At 40.6% G+C, this 19044-nt stretch overlaps 2 protein-coding genes across 4 annotated transcripts; one reads left to right on the top strand and one right to left on the bottom strand.

The window, feature by feature from the left end:
• Nucleotides 1-236: 236 nt before the first annotated feature.
• Nucleotides 237-9034, bottom strand: gtse1 (G-2 and S-phase expressed 1). Of its 3 annotated transcripts, none has more exons than XM_020079429.2 (12): nucleotides 8909-9034; nucleotides 8568-8637; nucleotides 8417-8474; nucleotides 6927-7674; nucleotides 6264-6425; nucleotides 5976-6111; nucleotides 4941-5336; nucleotides 4232-4286; nucleotides 2801-3022; nucleotides 2461-2686; nucleotides 1664-1780; nucleotides 237-590 (listed from the first exon to the last, which is right to left on the bottom strand). In XM_020079429.2, exons 2-12 carry the CDS (start codon nucleotides 8587-8589, stop codon nucleotides 504-506), a joined length of 2229 nt encoding a protein of 742 aa, XP_019934988.2. In that variant the 5' UTR covers nucleotides 8590-8637; nucleotides 8909-9034; the 3' UTR covers nucleotides 237-503. The 3 variants fall into 3 exon arrangements, with proteins under 3 accessions (XP_019934988.2, XP_019934987.2, XP_019934989.2); XM_020079428.2 differs by having other exon boundaries at nucleotides 8887-9022; XM_020079430.2 differs by having other exon boundaries at nucleotides 237-587; nucleotides 8887-9022.
• A 4540-nt stretch (nucleotides 9035-13574) lies between these two features.
• On the top strand, nucleotides 13575-17942 carry LOC138410793 (uncharacterized). The gene is made up of 3 exons (XM_069527980.1): nucleotides 13575-14003; nucleotides 15517-15835; nucleotides 17180-17942. The coding sequence occupies exons 1-3, from the start codon at nucleotides 13695-13697 to the stop codon at nucleotides 17263-17265; spliced, it is 714 nt and encodes a 237-aa protein (XP_069384081.1). The 5' UTR covers nucleotides 13575-13694; the 3' UTR covers nucleotides 17266-17942.
• Nucleotides 17943-19044: the final 1102 nt, after the last annotated feature.

Below are 19044 nucleotides of genomic sequence, written 5' to 3'. Positions count from 1 at the left end.
GGTAACTTTAATCAATTGAAGTTATTATTTAATATTCATAGTTTTAATATTCAATATTTTCTTGATAGCCAAATTTATTGAATTCCCAAAAGCACACCATTTAATGGTGCCATGCTTCAGATTGGATTTTCTTTAAATGACCTGTTGTCAGTTGGGTTAGGAGAGAGTTGAGAAACAACTGTGAATGCTCAGGTTTCAATGATGGTGGACAGCACATAGACACAGACACATCACAGTTTACAGTACTGACAAGAACAACATTTATTCAAACATTAATAAGAGCAGCAAGACAGAGACAATGAAAAGTACAGTCAGGTGCAGAAAACTTCAGCATCCTCTGAATATTTTCATAATTTAAAACATAATATTCAGTAAAGATGTCACTGATTTAAAACGTTGTTGCTATCTTAACTGGATCATCATCAGAGTTTCTGGAGACAGAAACCTGTTGAGTCCAGTTTACTGCAGAGGCCAGCAGGTCCAGGTGTCCAGGAGGAGGTTGATCAGAATGAGAGGTTGATGAGCGGAGCGTTGTTCGTCTTATCTTCTGGACTCCACTTGATGAGCGGAGAGCTCAGGTCGATCAGCTGCTTTAACAAAACAACACATTTTTGAAAACAACTTAAAATTCACTTTTAATCTTCAAATTTTCAGAAGATATTACTTCATCTCCTCTAATTAAAAGATTTCTCTAAAGAGCAGGTTTTGAGCATATTTAAATAAGAACATTTAAGTAACGAAGGATAATCACCAGTTGTAAAAGCGGAAAAAAAGCCTTAAAATGTGTCAGTTTCCCCTCTAATTATAATATAAAATCCTTCCCTATAAGTGAATTAAGTGATGGGTTTATTTGATCAGTTGAAAGGGAGTTTAACCACTCAGAAATCTGTGCTTATAATCCAACATATACCATAAAACTGATTGATTTATCTACTAGTTATACTTAAAATTCATTTAAAACATTTCCACTAAACAATCACCAACATGTACACTTGCTTGGGTTGCAGAAATAGCATATTTAGTGAACGTTGTGTTGTGAAGAATGCAGAAGGGGATTGTGCGAGTCAGACACGTTCACAACAGGAAAACAGGCGTGAATTGGCGTCTGGGTAGAGCACGTGTTTTTGTTTACAGCACATCAACACAACACCCTTATTATGGAAAGTTCTTGGATCTCATCATCTTTCCAAGTTGACATCTTCTCCTACATGTATGGCTTCTCTTCCTCATCCGGAAATATTAATATTCTTTTTGTCACGTGTTAGAAATGTTATCAGAACAGCCACTCGCTCGCCTTGAATCCTCTGGAAGATCTCTGGCTGTGTTCTCACATGGGCTCACGCTGACATTCTCTGGAGTATTTTACTAGGAGGCTAGCAGGAGAAGCTCTGGAAAATGCCTTCAACATTTGACTCAGAGATTTGCATTCTCACATACAGCCCCTCCGGATAATTTCAGGAGAATATCCGGAGTTCAGTGCATGTCTGAAAGCAAATTATGAAGCTCCATAAAGCAGAGGAGCTGCACACTCAAGTGATAATTCTCTGTAGGCTTAGGCAGGAATGTCCACTTTTGGACATACGTATATCACGACTTCACACATTATTGCTGTGAAACTGTTACAACATATCATCTGTGGATATAACCAGGCATGAGGTGTTACCTGATTTGTGGTGCAGGTCTTGCCAGTTGTCCTGATCAGGTCAGGGGTGTTGGTCAGGTCGATAAGCAGTTTCTCTTGAGGCTGCAGTGTTGGAGCTGGAAGATCCAACAGGAGAACCTGTAGCGAGAACAGAGGGTGATGAGGAAATGGGAGGCTCTGTGAAAACATTCAGCTGACTGAACAAAACAAACATTATGGTCTGAACATCAGATGAAAAATTAGTTTCACAAAATTAATAAATCAGTGAAGAGACAATACATATTACCACGTATGATGTTCTGAGTTCACTCAAATGAGAGACCACTGTGACTAAACTTGACCTCATCTGCTGCACTTTTTCACTGCTTACTTTCTGCTTTGTATCAAACAGAAGAAACTACTGAGCTTACAATTACTTTGCACAGTGAAACTGGGAGAAAAACTATTATCGCCCCTATCAATTTGGGCTGGATCCACTGAAGGCTCTCCCTTTGTCTATAGGGCAGTTGGCAGTTCAATCTCCCAAAGGAGATTGAACTGAACAACTGAAGGTGTGTCTGTCCTTACAACAAGGCCAAAAAACATAAGACAAATAAACAAAATAATAAAAAAATTAGACAGGCTCAAACAGGTAGTTCTTTTCATATGTTCTGGGAGTGTGCCTCAATGTTCCACTTCTGAAAGCTTGTCGCCTCTAACCACTCCAAGCCAATTGTAATCACAAAGAATTAGAAAGCTCTCAAAATGTACAACTCTCCTCAGTCATGGGCAGAGGATTAAAACTGGCAGCATGTGTTTATTAGAGCGTGCCCTCTGACCTCCTGTGCTTTGACGTTGCTTTCCTCTGCAGTCCCCAGTTCAATCAGGTTTTTAATGGGCTCTGATTGGACCTGATTCTCTGTGTCAGGCTCCGTGCTCTCTGACTGTTCAGGCTGTGGAGCACTGCAGGGTGGTGCATCGGGGGGCTGTTCCTCCTCCAGACAGAAGGGCTGAATATCTGGGGCATCACCAGGCTGCTCCTCCTGTAAATCCACAGGGACAGGGCTACATGGGAAGATAACACAAAACAGAGATAAATGACAGATTTAGAACTCTCCATGTTTTCTCAGCGTAACAGCCAGGAAGCAGGGGTGCGGGCAGCTTTTTCGTGTTTCTCACCTGCAGCTGCTTTCCATCCTGGCAGCGCTGGGGGCGGTGTTGGCATTAGAGGTGGACGGTGGCTCGGCATGCCTGGTCTTGGTTGGCGTGGGTGTGGGAATAGCAGACATCCTGTGCCTCACTGGGGTGGGAAGGGCAGAGGGTCGACGCGCCTTCATCTGCAGAGACTTGCATCCCCCAGCAGAGGGCGTCAGAGGACCTGCAGTAGGCTTCTGAGGAAGACTACATGAGGGGAAGACCATTACTGACGGCAGTAGCCAGAAACTTAATAGTAGGTTGAATAAAATCCCAATAAACACAACTAGAGCTCTTAGACTGAGGCTACACAGAAGTGAAAGTAGTTTTAGACTTTAGGTGTCATTTTAGCAAATCTATTTCACAACGATCTACAGATACATATGATCTTTCTCTCTCTGTGCCAACCTGTCGAAATTCCAGTAGGGGGCCTCTGTGTCAAAAACATGATGCGTGTTAAGTTATTTGTGTCGGACTAACCATGTGTCCATGCATGGACTCCTTTTTCTTGACCAATCAATGGACCATACAACAGCCTGCATGGTGTGTGATCAGAGACTTTAAAGGGATAGTTCACTGAATAATTTAAACTACGCCGATGGAGCAGTTTTAAACATTTGTCTCATAAAGTCTAGAGCGAATCAAACAAACACAAAGTAAACGTAGGAGGAAGACAGACTGGTAAGACTGTCTCCGTACATTGTTTACAATATATTCTACTTTAACCCATCAGTGTTTGTGCCTATTTGTGTCCTCAATGATTGAGTGGATCAGATCCATTACAATGTTCCATGCTGCAGTTACAGAGAAACATTATTTTTAATTTGCAGTTGTGCTTGTGTCTTCCTGATGAAAGTAAGTACAATACTCTATTTTAGCTCAGTTTTTGGTCTCTACACACCTGAAGGAAAAAGGTGGCTTTTTTAGCTGCCAAATGCTCCACTGTGATCACCAGCTACACTGTGCACTCACTGTCTTTGTCTGCTGATGGGCAGGTAGGCTTCGGTGGCTTTTATGGGCTTTTTCTTGGAAAACAGCAGCTCTGTTGCATCCGAGAATCCAATAGACAAAAAGTCTAAATCCATTCTAGCCGTTTTAAATGAATCTCCAGGTCAAAGGTGTTAAGTCAGTATTTGTTTAACTAGATTCAAAGCTCCCTTAGTTTTCTTGTAAACCAAGTCATGTTTATGCTCATAAGAATATAACATGCTCCAAATTGGGATATAAGGCTGCCTGCTCCCATTCGGTTATGTGTGATCCCTAACTTACCTAAGACTTTATACACAAAGATTTCACTCTGCACTATTTGAACACATTCAGCATTTTTTTTAAAAATATTTTCATGCACATGAAGGATGTAAATGTACAGCAGATGACACATTTCCAGTGACAGTTGTGTAGTATGATGTTACCCACCTTTCCGTGCCGCTCACTGACACCAGTCTCTTTGGCTTCAGCATCTTTGAGACGCCTGGTGATGAAAAACAACAGACACAGGTTTATTAGAGAATCAAATAGAGAAACTGAAAACTAACTTAGTTTACCCAAAAGATGTAATTAAAAAAGGAATCTTAAGGTACTTAAGGCATCAAGCTGTCTTATTGCATTTAGTCTATTTTAACAAAGAACCACACTGAGGTTTTATGCAGGAAAAAATTTAATTAAACTGGTACCATTGTTTGTTCTACTCCCTATTCCATTTTTAGATGGAATCAATAGTTATACTCACAGAACAATGCAAGAGTAAAGTGAGGATGCTTTAAAAATAATATAATGGCTAGTTTTTATTTATCAGGTGACTTAATGCAAAGTACAGTTTATAAATCCATTTTCTGCCTCTAAAACAGCAGCAGTTTTCCAGGTACTTTGCAGGATGTTCTTCTGTGGATTTAGAGTTAGTCTGATTTAGCAGCTCTGTTCTTAGTAATTAAGTCAATAAAGAAATTGCACTGGAGCAATGTTTTTGACTGCTGATGATAATATCCTGCAGATGCCCCTAGAGCATTGTTTGTCACAGCGCTACAGTGTGGAGGAGGAGTTTAGTTTTCAGTAGCATAATCTATATTTCTGTCTCTGAACACAAATAACAATTTTCTGAATTTTTGACATTCACAGCTTCTCTCACCATCTCCTTGGTGGACTCCTCTCACTCCTCCGTTGGGTGTTGGTACCACCTGAGCCTCAGGTTTGGGTTTCAATCCACTTTGCGGGCGGACAAAGGCGGTGGGGGGGACGGAGGTGGTCCTCTGAAAAACTCTCTTGGCTGGTGTCAGCTGGAGGGGCGTGGCCTCAGCTCTCTTCAGTGGCGTGGACCTGACTGCTTTGATGGGCTCTACCTCAGACAGCTTCCTCCCCATCATGGACAGTGAGCGCCGGCCTCCAGTGGTGGAGGACGTTGGCTGTGCGGTGGCATAGACAGTGGAGCGACGTGGTTTGCTGGGATTTGCCAGTCTGTTGATGCTGGTGGGAGCCGGGGCAGTGGTGCTGCTTAGACTCCGGTTCAGAGATGAGTTTAGTTTACCTGAGAGGAGAAACAACATCTGTACTGCTGCATGTTCACATTGGATAAAAGCAGGTTAGTCATTGTAGAATTTATTTTATTTAATCTGAGCATTTCCCAGGTTTTTACATAGGTTCCCTCCTATTGCTAGTTGTTGAAATAATAAGAACAAATCCAAGAGTTAAGAAAAAAAATTATCAGCAGCTATCAGGTCTCTTTTAAATCCAAAGGAGTCCATGTGAGAATACTACAGGAAAATGTCCAGAACAATAAAATCCAGTGACTACCATACAAGTAGGAGACGCTGAAAAAGATGTCAACTTAGAAGACTCATCGCAGTGGAATTTAAACGTCCTGCCTCCTGCATGCTATACCCAGGGGCCATCCCTTGCCTGAATGCTTCCTGTTGTTGTGATCGTGTCTAACCCAGACAATCTCCTGTTGTGTTGTTCATATGTGAAAGGCAAACTCTGAACTGAACCCATTTTCCAGACATATCTGAAAAAAGTAAGATGAGCATACTTTGGACTGATTATTACAAACTCCAAAACACACTGACTGCATTATCACTTTAAATGTATTTGTATGTAAGCTTTAGACTTAAAATGCGTTCGGGTAGACAGTTAGTGGGTAACCATTAGCTGTTAGCATTTAGAGTACCTTTAGCAGGGGACACAGACAAACTGGAGTTGAAGCTGGAAACTGAAGATGAGGATGACGACGTGTTCTTCCTGTCTGTCACCCTCCTGTTCTGAAGTGGTGGAGCTTTCACTCCTGACAGCTTCCTCACAACATTCTGATGAATTGAAGAAAAAACAAACAAACACCAGTTTCATTAAACGTGTTTGACTGCAGTGTCTGATGCTGTCCAAAAGATGGAGCCGTTGAACCAGACGATGAACTAATAATTTGTTTTGGCACTGGTGTTACAGAAGACACATTTGTTACCTTTGTGGGCGGAGCCAATGAGCGTTTTCCCAGCAGGCTGGAGTTGAGGGATGAGTCGCTGAGGTCAGAGGCCACGCTCGCCGAATCGGAGAGCAGATCCTCGTAAGACTCTGCCCTGCTGGAGGGACAGGAGGACGGGCTCCGCCTTCGACCCCCCACCACCTGAAGAAAAAACCAGTGGTGATGTGAACATATTTTCATTCATCTACTAACTGAGCAATTCCAAAGCTGGGGGGTTAGGACCCCAGCAACGGGTCACCAAGTACCACTGAGGGAGTCACAGATGAGCAATAGGAGAAGAAATAAAATTGCTCTATAGCACTAATTACAAGTTAAACCTCAAACCTACAGATAATATATATTTTTCATTGCCCTTTGTCCTACAACTGCACTCTACTACTGAAAAAAATGTCAGAATGACTCTTTAATGACATATTTAAAGTATCATGCTCTGTACAACATGGTGGAAATGCACCAAGAACCCATAAGGTTCTTTTAGCTCAGGTTTGGTTACAGGCCACAGGTTGTTGAGGAGACCTACAAGATATACAGTATCTGGTGTTATGGGCTGACACCAGGTGATGCCACTGACCCCATTATTATTTTCGGTGTTTTATAAATTGACTGTCATCTAAAAAGTAAAATATCAAACATATCTCTTACTTTGCTCGGTGGTTGCAGTCTGGTCTTCTCCGCTCTGCTCTTGCTGGCTGAACAGGAAGATTGTGGGGCGGCTGGTTTGCTTGGCAGCACGACACCAACGCCCAGTGCAACCTTCCCTCGCAGTGCCATCCTTGGTTGAGCCTTGGCCACAGCAACGGGACTGGAGGTGCTGAGTCTGGTAGTTGGACGAGTTGATGATGCTGTAGAGGAAGGGCGGTTGGACAATGCTGTAGAGGCAGGACGGTTGGATAAAGCTGCATTGATCGAGGTGTGGCGGGTGGATGATGGTTTGTTGGTGGGAACACTATGGGCTGTGTTGGCGCAGCTTCCTCTTAGCAGGCGATGCTGGACAGCAGGGGGCAGCTCCTTCATGGGACTGTCCTGCACGCAGAAGGTCTGCCGTTTGATGGGGCTGAGTGCTCTGGCAGTCTTACTGAGCATGTCCAGTTTGGCCTCTGTGTCCTGGACGAACTCCTCTCTGTGGGTGGTAGTGTTGTCTGTGGTCATCTTGGTGGTCTCGGCATCCTCATGGTGCGGCTGCCTCAGCTCGCTGTTCTGCAGCTGGGTGGCTAGTTTGAGTGCTTCCTGACACACAGACTCCAGCTGATCTTCAGTCAGCGGGCTGAGGCTCACCTGCACACCACTGTCGAGGTCCTCGAGATGTGATGCCACGTTAACCGAAACACACTTCTCTTTATGGCTAACCGGACCTAAGAAAACCTCATCCTCATCTTCATCACCTTTAAAGCTGCAGAGAGAAATGTCACTGACATCACGGCTTAGAAGAACACAAACAAACAACAGAAATAAGGAATCAGAACAGAGACGAGGCTCAGACCTGCAAACTGAGGCATGAAGGAGCTGACGTTTCCAAACTCACCTATATTTTTTTGTAAATTAGAGTATTACCTTCAATTTTCTATTTTTGACCCTGTTTCACCATAAAGGGATAGTTCACCCCAAAAAGGAAATTCTCTCATTATCGACTCACCACTATGCCGATGGAGGGGTGTTACTCGCTTGTATAGATATTTTCATTTTAAACATGATTAAAATTAAATTATTTTAACCACATAGTGTAAATACTCCTCATGGTGAGCAAAAGTCTGTGATCATTTATTTGTCTTGTCCTGACTCTTAGGAAAGTTAGGGCCAGCGTGCACTTTATGTAAAAGGTTGGATTGTTCTTTTGTGCACATACTTTGTTCATAGTGTTTTTATATGTACATTTGATTTAATTGTTTGATTTGGAGTTTTCATTATTAAAGAAAAGGCTTCTGATTTCTGATCTGATTTCTTCCTTCTTCAATGTTAACGTTGCACATTTGATTTGGTGTAGGTGCTATATTATTATGTTTATGTTTAAGTACTTAATGAACATATATAGGATATTTTACAGACGCTATTATACTGATAACCATGATAAGCTATGTCTGGGTCAAACTCCAGGGAGGTACAAGGAGCAGACACCGTTTGCATGCGCTTCCTACCTGGCAGGTGACAGAGAAACATCGAAGTCCAGCGTCTCATCTGGCAGAAAGAACAGATCTGTCCAGAAACACAAACACGCTTCAGAAACAGTCCATGGCGCACAGGAGCAGCACGTTAGCAGTGTTTAATACTGACTCAGTGTTAGCTTACCGACGTTAGCGCGACAGTCCATCCCGCGGCTGGTGCTTCTCTGTGGGAAACGTAATGGTCCGGATCAGACCTGCAGCGGCACATTCAGTTACGACATCACACCACAACAACTATATTTTTACACCAACCTCACACACACAAACCGACCTTAGCCTTCACGCTAACTTAGCTAACGTTAGCTAGCCTGTAAGCTATACACACAAACCAAACTGTAGGTGACAAGCGCTTTGAACTGGGAATTTAGACAGGAAGTTGGTTTATTCAGCGGAAAACACGATTCGCACTGAGTCACAGTTCAATTCAAGCAGAAGTTACAAACCTCAAATGATCTGAAAACTCACAAGTCAAACTGCGACACGAAAACACACTGAGGCTCCCGACTAATTCAAATCTGCTGCGCCGCGGGTCACATGACTCACACGGACCGAGCCATTGGTCGAGGGGATATGACGAGTTAAGCGAGCGGAATTGTGGGTATTGTAGTCCATAAGAGAGAAACCAGGGCCTCTTAAGGTCTTTTATACATCCATCAGTTAAAAACTGATTAAAAAACTTGAATATGCTGTGAATGTTTTAAAGCTTTCTAGATGATTTAAACATTTGATTCTCTTTACATGAACTTTCACATTAACACAGAACAAATATTATGAAATAAGAAACTAAAACGTTATATCACGTTAATATAAATTACTTAGTTGCCAACACTGAGGTCATGGGGGTCTAGTATGACCCATGGGCTGTTTTAATTATAAAACAGTCATTCTAAACAGTGTTGGGTCACAAATGCAAAAGAGGCGGTGAGGCTATTTATCTGAATCACAAAAAGAGAAATCACTATGACCTTGTGACTTGTGTAAAGGACATGCCCAATGAATCCATATGTGCATCACTTGATAACAAGCAGAACCACATACAAAATAAAATAATTCGGACTGCTGGGCAAGAAAGAGGAAATTGAATGTTTTGGAAAAAACGGATGCAGAAAGCAAAGAGGAACTTTCAGAGAAAAGAAAAGCAACATATCACAAATGGAAAGCTAAACACACAGAGAGTAAAATGAGAAATACAGAAATTGTGCTACTAATCCAACTCACAGAAAGTACCACAATGATTGAACAATGCTTGCATTAAATATGCTGCAAATACTGATTTCGACAGCCTGTGTGAGAAAAGCTGCAACTAATACGCTGCTAGTACTAAATTGTGTCAGCATGTTCGTGAGAAAGGTCGCAATAAATAAGCCGCTAATACTGAATTTTGACTACACAAAAAGGACTGAACATTTGACTCAACATGTGTTATTGAGGATTTATATAGAACAGTAATGTGTGGTCCAGAATTTGTCTGCTGTTGTTGTGTTGTGTTTATGACTCATACTAATTCACCACCACTAGGTGGCACTGTGAAATTAGGGAATTGAGGTGAGGAGAAGAAGAAGAGAGCAAACGCATGGCGGGAGAATGTTGCTGCATTATTAAACAACTGCAGAGTTTGAAGTTAAGCATCTAAAGGATTTAACATCTCCATTCTTCTTGATTCATGAATGTAACATGTTGTCACAGACTTCTTTTCAGGAAGCATGTAGGAAGAGCACACACTCCACACTGGGTGCAGACTGCAGTGAACTTGCTGATAAAAGTACTTATTTGCACATATGTGATAAATCTTGTGGGAAGAATTGCTATGGATCTGCCATACTTGTGACAATCATCTTTGAAAGAGAAAACTACCTACAAAAGGTGTTGATAACAATTTACATTAAAAGCCTATCCCTGATGAGCTACAATGTCTCAATGAGTTGGAACAACACCTTATTTCCCTGCATATTCCCTTCATCAGACTCTTCTAATTGAGAAAAGGAGGTCAGAACTCTGTGCCAGGACCAATACGTTTGACATGGGCATGCACTGTCCACAAAGTACAAGGTTTAACAATTGAAAAAGATGTTGTGTCTCTCAGCAAGGTTTATTCCTCTGGTCAAGCATATTGCTCTAAGCCGTGTAACAAGTCTAAGTGCCCTAATAATCAAGGACTTTAAGGAATCTGCCATTTATTGTAATGCAAAAGTAGCAGAAGCAACAGGCAAAATGCAGTCATTTACTGTATATCAGCTCTAACATCCAGCGGCATAACACAGTCTGCACTTACCATCATATTGCACAACACTCAGTCTTAAGGGTAACGTTTTAGACATACAAGCGAATGCTCACATAAATAATGTTGATTGCATTTGCCTGACAGAGACATGTTTAGGAGTTGATGATCCACCACAGCAACCCTGTCTTATACATAGGTTTCCAGTTCACCAGTTTCTTGTGGCCAGTTATGACAACACACTATCCACCATTGCAACATCTGAAACAAAAGTCACATGGAGGAGTTAAAAATGTATACTATTCACTAACAAAAGATATCGTTATATGGCCTACAAAGGGCTACAATATTGAATGTTTAATATTTCAAATGAACAGCAATAACTTGACTTCTACAGTTCTTTACAGACCTGCAAATTAGATTTCCTTCACACATAATTTGCTCTATAATATCAAACTAGTATTAACTAGTATCCCAAGGACAATATTATCCACTGATGTTGTTACTCTTTTCTGTCAACATGTAAAACAATCCCTTAAAGGTTCAGTGTGTAGGATTTAGTGATATCTAGTAGTGAAGTGTCACATTGCAGCTGAATACTCATCTCACCCTCCCCTTGCCAACATGAAAGAGAACCTGTGGTGAACTTCAGTTGTCATGAAAACTCAAAAGGTTTTAGTTTATCTAGTTTGGAAACTGTAAAAAACATGGTGGCCTCCACAGAGAGGACCCCCCTCCATGTCAACAGAGCCGGTTCAGACCTTCATGGGGCCCTAGGCAAAATTCTGCTAAGGGGCCCTCCTAACTGAACCCCATAAATGTTGGCTTCTGATGCTTGTTGTGCACACGTGGTTGTGTGGCTGAGACTGCCTGTTCTTCCCCTGTGTCTGTACTTGACAACGGTGGCTGTACTGGACCTGGGCTGCTTGTACTGCCTGAGGCGGCTGCATGTGACTGTCTGTGCCGGTTGAAGGTGTAAATGGCTCATCTGCGCCTGTGCCTGCACTGGATGATGAAGCTGGCTCATCTGTGCCTGTCCTATATGAAGCTGGCTCTGTCCCTCCACTGGCTGACTGGCTGGAGTCTGTGCTGCTTGTGAGAAACCTAAGCATAGCACCTGTAAAATATAGATAAGGCAACTATTAATTCAGCTCCATCAAATCAGCTGCACTTGTTTTACTTTCATATACTTCAAATGTAGGTGATTGTTTGTATTATTATTATTTAATTATTATTTATTTAGCACCATTGTCATAATATTTCACGAGTTTTATTTATTCACAAAGATATCTGCATCTATATCTGCCTCTGGGCTATCCAAGCAAACAAAATTCAATCTTAGTCAATATTTATCCATTACTTTCCATTTTGTATAAGTGCATTTGTAACTATACTACAACTAAAATTATAGAAGCCAGCAAGACGCACACAGAGAGCGGTGTTCACCCAGGGCTCACCGCTCTGTTAACGTCGGTTAAACAAGGACTAGTCCCTCCCACCCGGTGAGGAGAGTTACCTGACTGCTTTTCGCGCAGTTCATTTTCATGCTGTTTCTTCCTCTTTTTTTCATTCCCTGAGGGATAACTCCGCTTCATCTTGCTGGGCTGATGCACTTGCACTGGGAATCTGATGTCTGCGACAGACGGTCACGTCGTCACCTTTTTTTTTTTTTTTTCCACGGGGACTCTATTAGTTTGCGGGGCCTTACGCAATGTGCGTAGTGTACATATTGGGGGACCTGGTACTGCATGTAAATATAAAGTTTTTAACGTTTAATATCATTGATCCCTATTCTGCTGGAAAAACTATTATGGCAGACTCCTGGGCAGCTTTGGCTGAGGGGTAGAGCGGTTGTAGAGCGGTTGTCCTCCAACCAGAAGGTCGGCAGCCTGATCCCCAGTCTTTCCATCTGCATGCCGAAGTGTCCTTGGGCAAGATGGACTAGTGAGTATAACAAAAAGGTTTATTTTAAAGTCAAAAAAAGTTGCATAAACAAAAGGTGCTCTCACCGAGGTTCAAAAAGTAACAAAACAAACACTAGCAAAACTATGAATCAAACAAAAGATCGAAAACATGAATAGGCACACAAACTTGGCTTGGAAGCTAAACTCTCTTAACGCTTAAGGACAGAACAAGACGAAATGGCACAGGACAAAGGGAGACGAGGACTATTTATACATGAGGAAGGAGAAAACAGGTGAAACCAATCAGGGGCGGGGAAGACGATCACCAAGGCGGGAAAATCACACAAAGGGAGGAAGTCAGGGTCTCAAATGAGAGGGAAGGGGTGAGTACCAAAATATAACAGGAAGTGCACGACGAGACTAGACATGAGTGAAGTTTAACTTAACACTGAGTGCTCAAAACACACATGACTAGACATGACCTCAACACAGGCATGATATAACTTAAAACATGAACATGAATAAACTAATAAACACATTTTTTATAAAATAAAAATTGTTTATTTAAAAAAAAAAACATAATTGACGAGACATTACAGATGCTGCTAATAGATGCACTGTATGAATGTGTGTGTGAATGGGTGAATTCTAGTGTAAAGAGCTTTGAGTGGTCATCAAGACTAGAAAAGCTCTATATAGATACAAACTATTTACCATTCCTATGGACCCCAGAAAGACTAGCACCACTTTTTGGAAGGGGTCCACAAAAGACTAAAATAAATGGAGTCTCCCATAACTTGAATGCAGAAAGGCTTATACAGTATATCTTCTTTCATGTAGTCTATATAAATTAACTGACAATACCAATACTGTTAAAGTTGCTTTAATGTCAAAAAGTTTCTTTTTTCTTGATTGATCAAAGCCAAATGGAATCAAAGCCATTTTCTGCTCTGTTGTTTTCAACCAGAGACATTAAACAACTGACTTCAAAGGAACTTCAAGAGAATTGTACAATTCCTGAAAGCTTATTAAGAGGTCTGCAACTTATGTTTATCATTTCTCTTCTGTCGCAAGAGAGAGTTAGACGTGCTTTTATAACTAAGTCTGTGCTTTAAGACAAACTGGAGAAATGGTGCTTTCCGTTTGTAGCCTGATTGTGGCCAAGATGTTGTACATGAATCGCAGGTGGAAAGAAAGGCCCATCTCTGAAGTGTTGCAGTTGAGCATCAACAAGAGATCAGGAAGCTCCTCCAGAAAGAGGAAGAAAATCAAACTCTGCACAGAGGAGGAAAGGCCATTTCGTGAGCCCAGTGAGATTGCTGAGGACATTGCAAGTCCTCTAGAGAGGCCCTCCAAGGTGTTAAGATCTGCCTCTGTAGTGGATCCTGCACCTGTGATCACAATCACATGGAGCAACTGGAACCTCTCCTTTGCAAAGGTAACCTATTATTTAGTTAAATTTTCCTCTTAAAGGAATAGTTATCCAGAAAATGAAAATTCCCTCGCTATCCACTCACCACGATGCAGATGGAGGGTTTTTGATCCCACAAAACACTTTAGGAGTCTCAGGGGTAAACAGTGTTTCAGCCCAGGTGACCTCTTCTTCAGACATAGTAAAACAACAGAAAATGGCTCCATGCTGCTTGTTTGGTGTCATCCAAGTCTCCTCAAGCCCTGAAAATCATATTGGACTACAACCAAGGTCATTTACACCATGTTTTTAGCCTTAAAGTCCTCCACCAAAAGGGGCTATGCTAGCACACCACACATACTCTCCCTTGGAGCAGAGTATGTGGTGTTCCGAGGGCCGAGGGTACATGAACACTTGGAGTGATGCAACCTTTGTTTGGTTGAACGGCACAGGTCTTTAAAAGGCACCTTTTTAATGTTAAACTGAGCAAGGGTTCTATAGTTGCATAAACACTGGTTTCATTGAGGAAATTCAGTCAGCTGTCTATCAAGGCAATTTATGACTATGTTTAATTGGCTTTTAGAATAAGCAAAAATAAGAACTGAGTTTGAGCACAATTAAGTGTCCCAATTTATCTCACAAAATCTGCTTTTTGAGGGGTTTTTTTCATATTCAAATTAAGTGACACTGTTTTAGTTGAGTCGATAGTGATCTGTGTGAAGTGTCAATAGTGCATTTTTAAAATTCATTTCTAAAGGTTTTTATTTATTTTGTCAAAATATGTAAGTATTTTCAGGTTGTCTTGACTCTTATCTCCTGGCCTGTAAATGATAATTTTAATTGGTGTCAATTAGGGCAGCAACTAATGATTATTTTGATTATTGATAATCTGTTGATTAGTTTTTCGATATAAAGATTAATAATCAGTTAAAAAGACAAAATCTACAAATGATCGTTTTCAGCAAATTATTTGAAAAGTAACTTTGTCTTCTTGTACAATGCTTTTTACATATGTATAATTTAAGTGTGACTATAATTCCAGTTTCAGATATCTACAATTTGATTCTGACTAGTCATAATCCAAGTTCAAGCTGCATTAAATTCACCTAAATTCCTTAAATTAAGTTCAGACTAGTCTGTATGGCATTGTGATAGTCAGAATTAAATTGTTTATATCTGAAACTGGAATCTAATATCACAATAATGTGATATAATTCAGTTGAATTGTAGATATCTTTAATGAAACAACACACACATTAATGAAAAAATAGTTTGAATCTTACTATGTAATAACATATGTTTATAATTTGAATGTTTGAGTGGTTAAAACAGAGTTAATATTGTTTTTGACTTCTCAGAATCAGTCAATTTATGATTATTATTATTATTTATTATTATTATTCAATGCATGTGATACTAAAACTACATGAAATGAATCAACATAGAGTGCTCTAAGAGTATTATAAACTGCATATGAAAATGTGAGCTTTACATGACATGTACTATAGTCTATATCTTGTCTTTTCTAATTGTCTTTCAGATCCTGCAATACTCTGTTGACCACATGAAGAGGACCTGTGCTGCTTGCTGGCATGCAACGGTCCAACCGCTTCCTGACGACCTTTGGTGTTTGGACTCTGGATTCATCCAACCCCATCAACCCCTCTCCCCATCCCACATGGTTGAAAAGTTCACCACAGAAATCAGCACTGAAAACCTAAACCAAACTCTGAAAACTGCTCAAACTCTGACAAACTCTGCTGAAGCTTTTGACCCTGCTTATGGATCCAAGTTTGCAGATGACATTCCTGTTGAGGCTGCTCAAACTTGCAAGAGTGATGAAAGAGCACCCATAAAAGGTTTCTTACAAGGTTCAATCTCACAAGCCCATTGGAAATTTGAGGATAATGCTGGCAAACAGTGTGTAGCCAACAGTTTAGCGGCAGTAATAATGAATGAGTTGAAAAGTATAACAACTTGGACTGATGACACAGCGGGAAATGATATTGACTCTGTTCTTGAAGAAGGGAATAGGTTGTATAGCTATCTTAAAGACATTGGAGAAATAAGTGGGGAAAGCGGCTTTCTGTTTATCGAAGAGTTGCCAGATGTATACGTCATGAAAGATGTGCAGTTTAAAATTAAGCATGGTCCAAGTTTCTATGGATTTGTTGGTGTCTACGAAGAAGCAGATGATGTATATATGAGGGATATTCAGCTACCTCTATACATGGCTATTCAGAGAGCATTGGTAGATCATGACGCTTGCTTTGTCACTTTTAATTGCAGCACATGCATGATTGTTAAGCAAGGCCACCATTTTGCTGTGTTTGATCCACATTGTCGCAACAGATGGGGCTGTGTTGCAGAGACAGGTACTGCGGTTGTTGTTTATCACTCTGAGTACGAAGGACTGTATGAGCACTTGGAGAACCTCGCCCAACAACTGGTCCCTTACAATACCACACTTGAAACTATGCCATTTGAGGTGACAGGAGTCAAGGTGAGGATCACAGATAACATGATGCCACATTCAGAAGAGCCAACCATCAGCAGACTGTCCAAAACAGCAACACTAACCAACAGGATGTCAGTCCACTTTACAGTGCCGTGTTGAAGTGTAAACACGAGAACTGCAACATCCACCAAAGATTTAAATCTACAGCTTGGTAAAACGAGAAGATATGCTAACTGATGCATCAAATGGGAATAACTACCACACAGATGTAGAAATAACCCATGTATCTTTCTTCATGCATGAACTGAATGCATGTCTCCACTATTCTTTCACTGTTTATACCAGGGTTATTATAGACTAAAACTAAAACTAGCAATGAAAAAAAAAAGAAAATTAAGTAAAAACTACAATGAACAATGCAAAACTAACTAAACTAAACTGAATTGCAGATAAATTCAGCTTCGTTTTCATTGTCGTTTGGTTTTCTCCCTCTATTACTGCCTGTCCTGCGGTAGCCACTATGCTGCTATCCGCCCTCCAGAGCGTTTCAGACCATTTCAAGTTTTACTTTTGATTTACCTGCAGGTGATGGTTAAAGAATGAAATTAAAGGACTTGATGAACCATATTTGGTGTCTTACATTGTTTCATCCTTTTTCAGCTTCTACAAGTCAAGGCTTTCTCTTAATTCCTGGAAAAACTAAAACTAAGACTTCTTTTTCATCTTTCTGCTGCTTCCTTTTCAGGGTCGCCACAACGGATCATCTGCCTCCATCTCACCCTATTCCCTGCCTCCTCTACTGTTACACCAACCATCTCCATATCCTCCTAAACCTATCCCTACATCCATGAGCCTTCTCTGAGGTCTCCCTCTTCTCCTTCTACCTGGCAGCTCCATCTCCAACATCCTCTGTCCAATATATATCCACTACCCCTCCTCAACACATGTCCAAACCATCTCAACCTGGCCTCTCTAGCTTTATCTCTAAACTGCTCCACCTTCACTGTCCGTCTGATCTGCTTGTTTCTAATCTAGTCCATCCTTGTCACTCCCAACGAAAACCTCAGCATCTTCATCTCTGCCACCTCCAGCTCAGCCTCCTGTCTTTTAGACAGTGCCACTGTCTCTAAAGCGTACATCATAGCAGGTCTCACCAATGTCTTGTAAACCTTCCCTTTCACTATTGCTGCTATCCTTCTGTCACACATCAGTCCTGACACTCTTCTCCACTCACTCCATCCTGCCTGCACCCTCTTCTTCACCTCTTTTCCATACTGTCCATTGCTCTGGATGGTTGACCCCAGATATTTGAAGTCATCCGCCTTAATAACCTCTACGCCTTGCATCGTCACCTGTCCACCTGCCTCCCTCTCATTTACACACATGTATTCTGTCTTGTCTCTACTGACCTTCATTCCTCTTGTCTCCAGTGCAAACCGTCACCTCTCCAGGTTCTCTTCTACCTAAAAACTAAAACTAAGACTAAAACTAAATAAAAACTAAACTGAGACTAGTCGATTTCTCAAAATAAAAACTAAACTAAAACTACAAAATCACTTGTTGAACTAACTAAAACTAAACTGAAATAAAAAAGCACAAAAAAACTGAAAAACTAAATAAAAATAAAAACTAATGAAAATTTCAAAACTATAATAACCTTGGTCTATACACAAGGATCTGACTCTGTCCAATGACAATACAGTCATCAAAAATCTAAAACTGTATTTATTTATCAAACCTGGTGCAGTTGAGTCTGTGTGTTGCTCATTTGATCAGTCTAGCTAATGAAGAAACTAGTCCATTCACAAAGGTATTGAACCACTAGAAGAAGTCAGAGAACAAAAGCAGTAAAAGAGGTAGATGTAGTGATTGAATGACTGAACATTTTTTGTGCAGCCTGAATAAATAGATTAAAGTGATGAATAATTGAAAAGTAATTCATATATTAATCATTGCACGTGTAAAAATTCAACTTTTCCCTCTTTTTTAATATTTTGCTGTACTCTGTACTGGTAAATGGTTTGTATTTATATAGCGCTTTTCTTGTCTTGAAGACCACTCAAAGCACTTTACACTACAGTTTGCCATTCACCCACATATTCATACATACAATGCACTTTTATTGTTGTTCTATGAGGGGCAATTCGGGGTTCAGCATCTTGCCCAAGGACACTTTGGCATGCAGATGGGAAGACTGGGAATTTTAACTTCCGACCTTCTGGTTGGAGGACGACCGCTCTACCCCTCAGCGACAGCCACCCAATCACTGCTGTTTATTAAGTAGGCTTCATTGTTTAGTTTAATACAATAGATTTAAATGAATGAAAAATGTTGACTTTATTGTCATAAAATTATAAGTGTTCATATATATTCAGTTTTTTTTTAACATTTGGGTGTTAGTCAAAATATCTGAAGTTTTCTGTCAGATAAAAATTTCTACACTTTACCACACTTACTCTGAGAAGCAATTATTGGATTAAAAAAAACAAATCATAAAAAACACATTCCCATCTAAATCTAATCTGTAATTATTTAATTAACATAAAATGACACTATTCTTTTGTTGTTCTTTTAATGAAAACAACTTTATTGTCATAACATTATGACAAC

Source organism: Paralichthys olivaceus, chromosome 7 (genome assembly GCF_024713975.1).
Source record: "Paralichthys olivaceus isolate ysfri-2021 chromosome 7, ASM2471397v2, whole genome shotgun sequence".
NCBI lineage: Eukaryota > Metazoa > Chordata > Actinopteri > Pleuronectiformes > Paralichthyidae > Paralichthys > Paralichthys olivaceus.
Note: the sequence above shows the minus strand (reverse complement) of the source record. Positions and strands in the feature narration are given on the sequence as shown.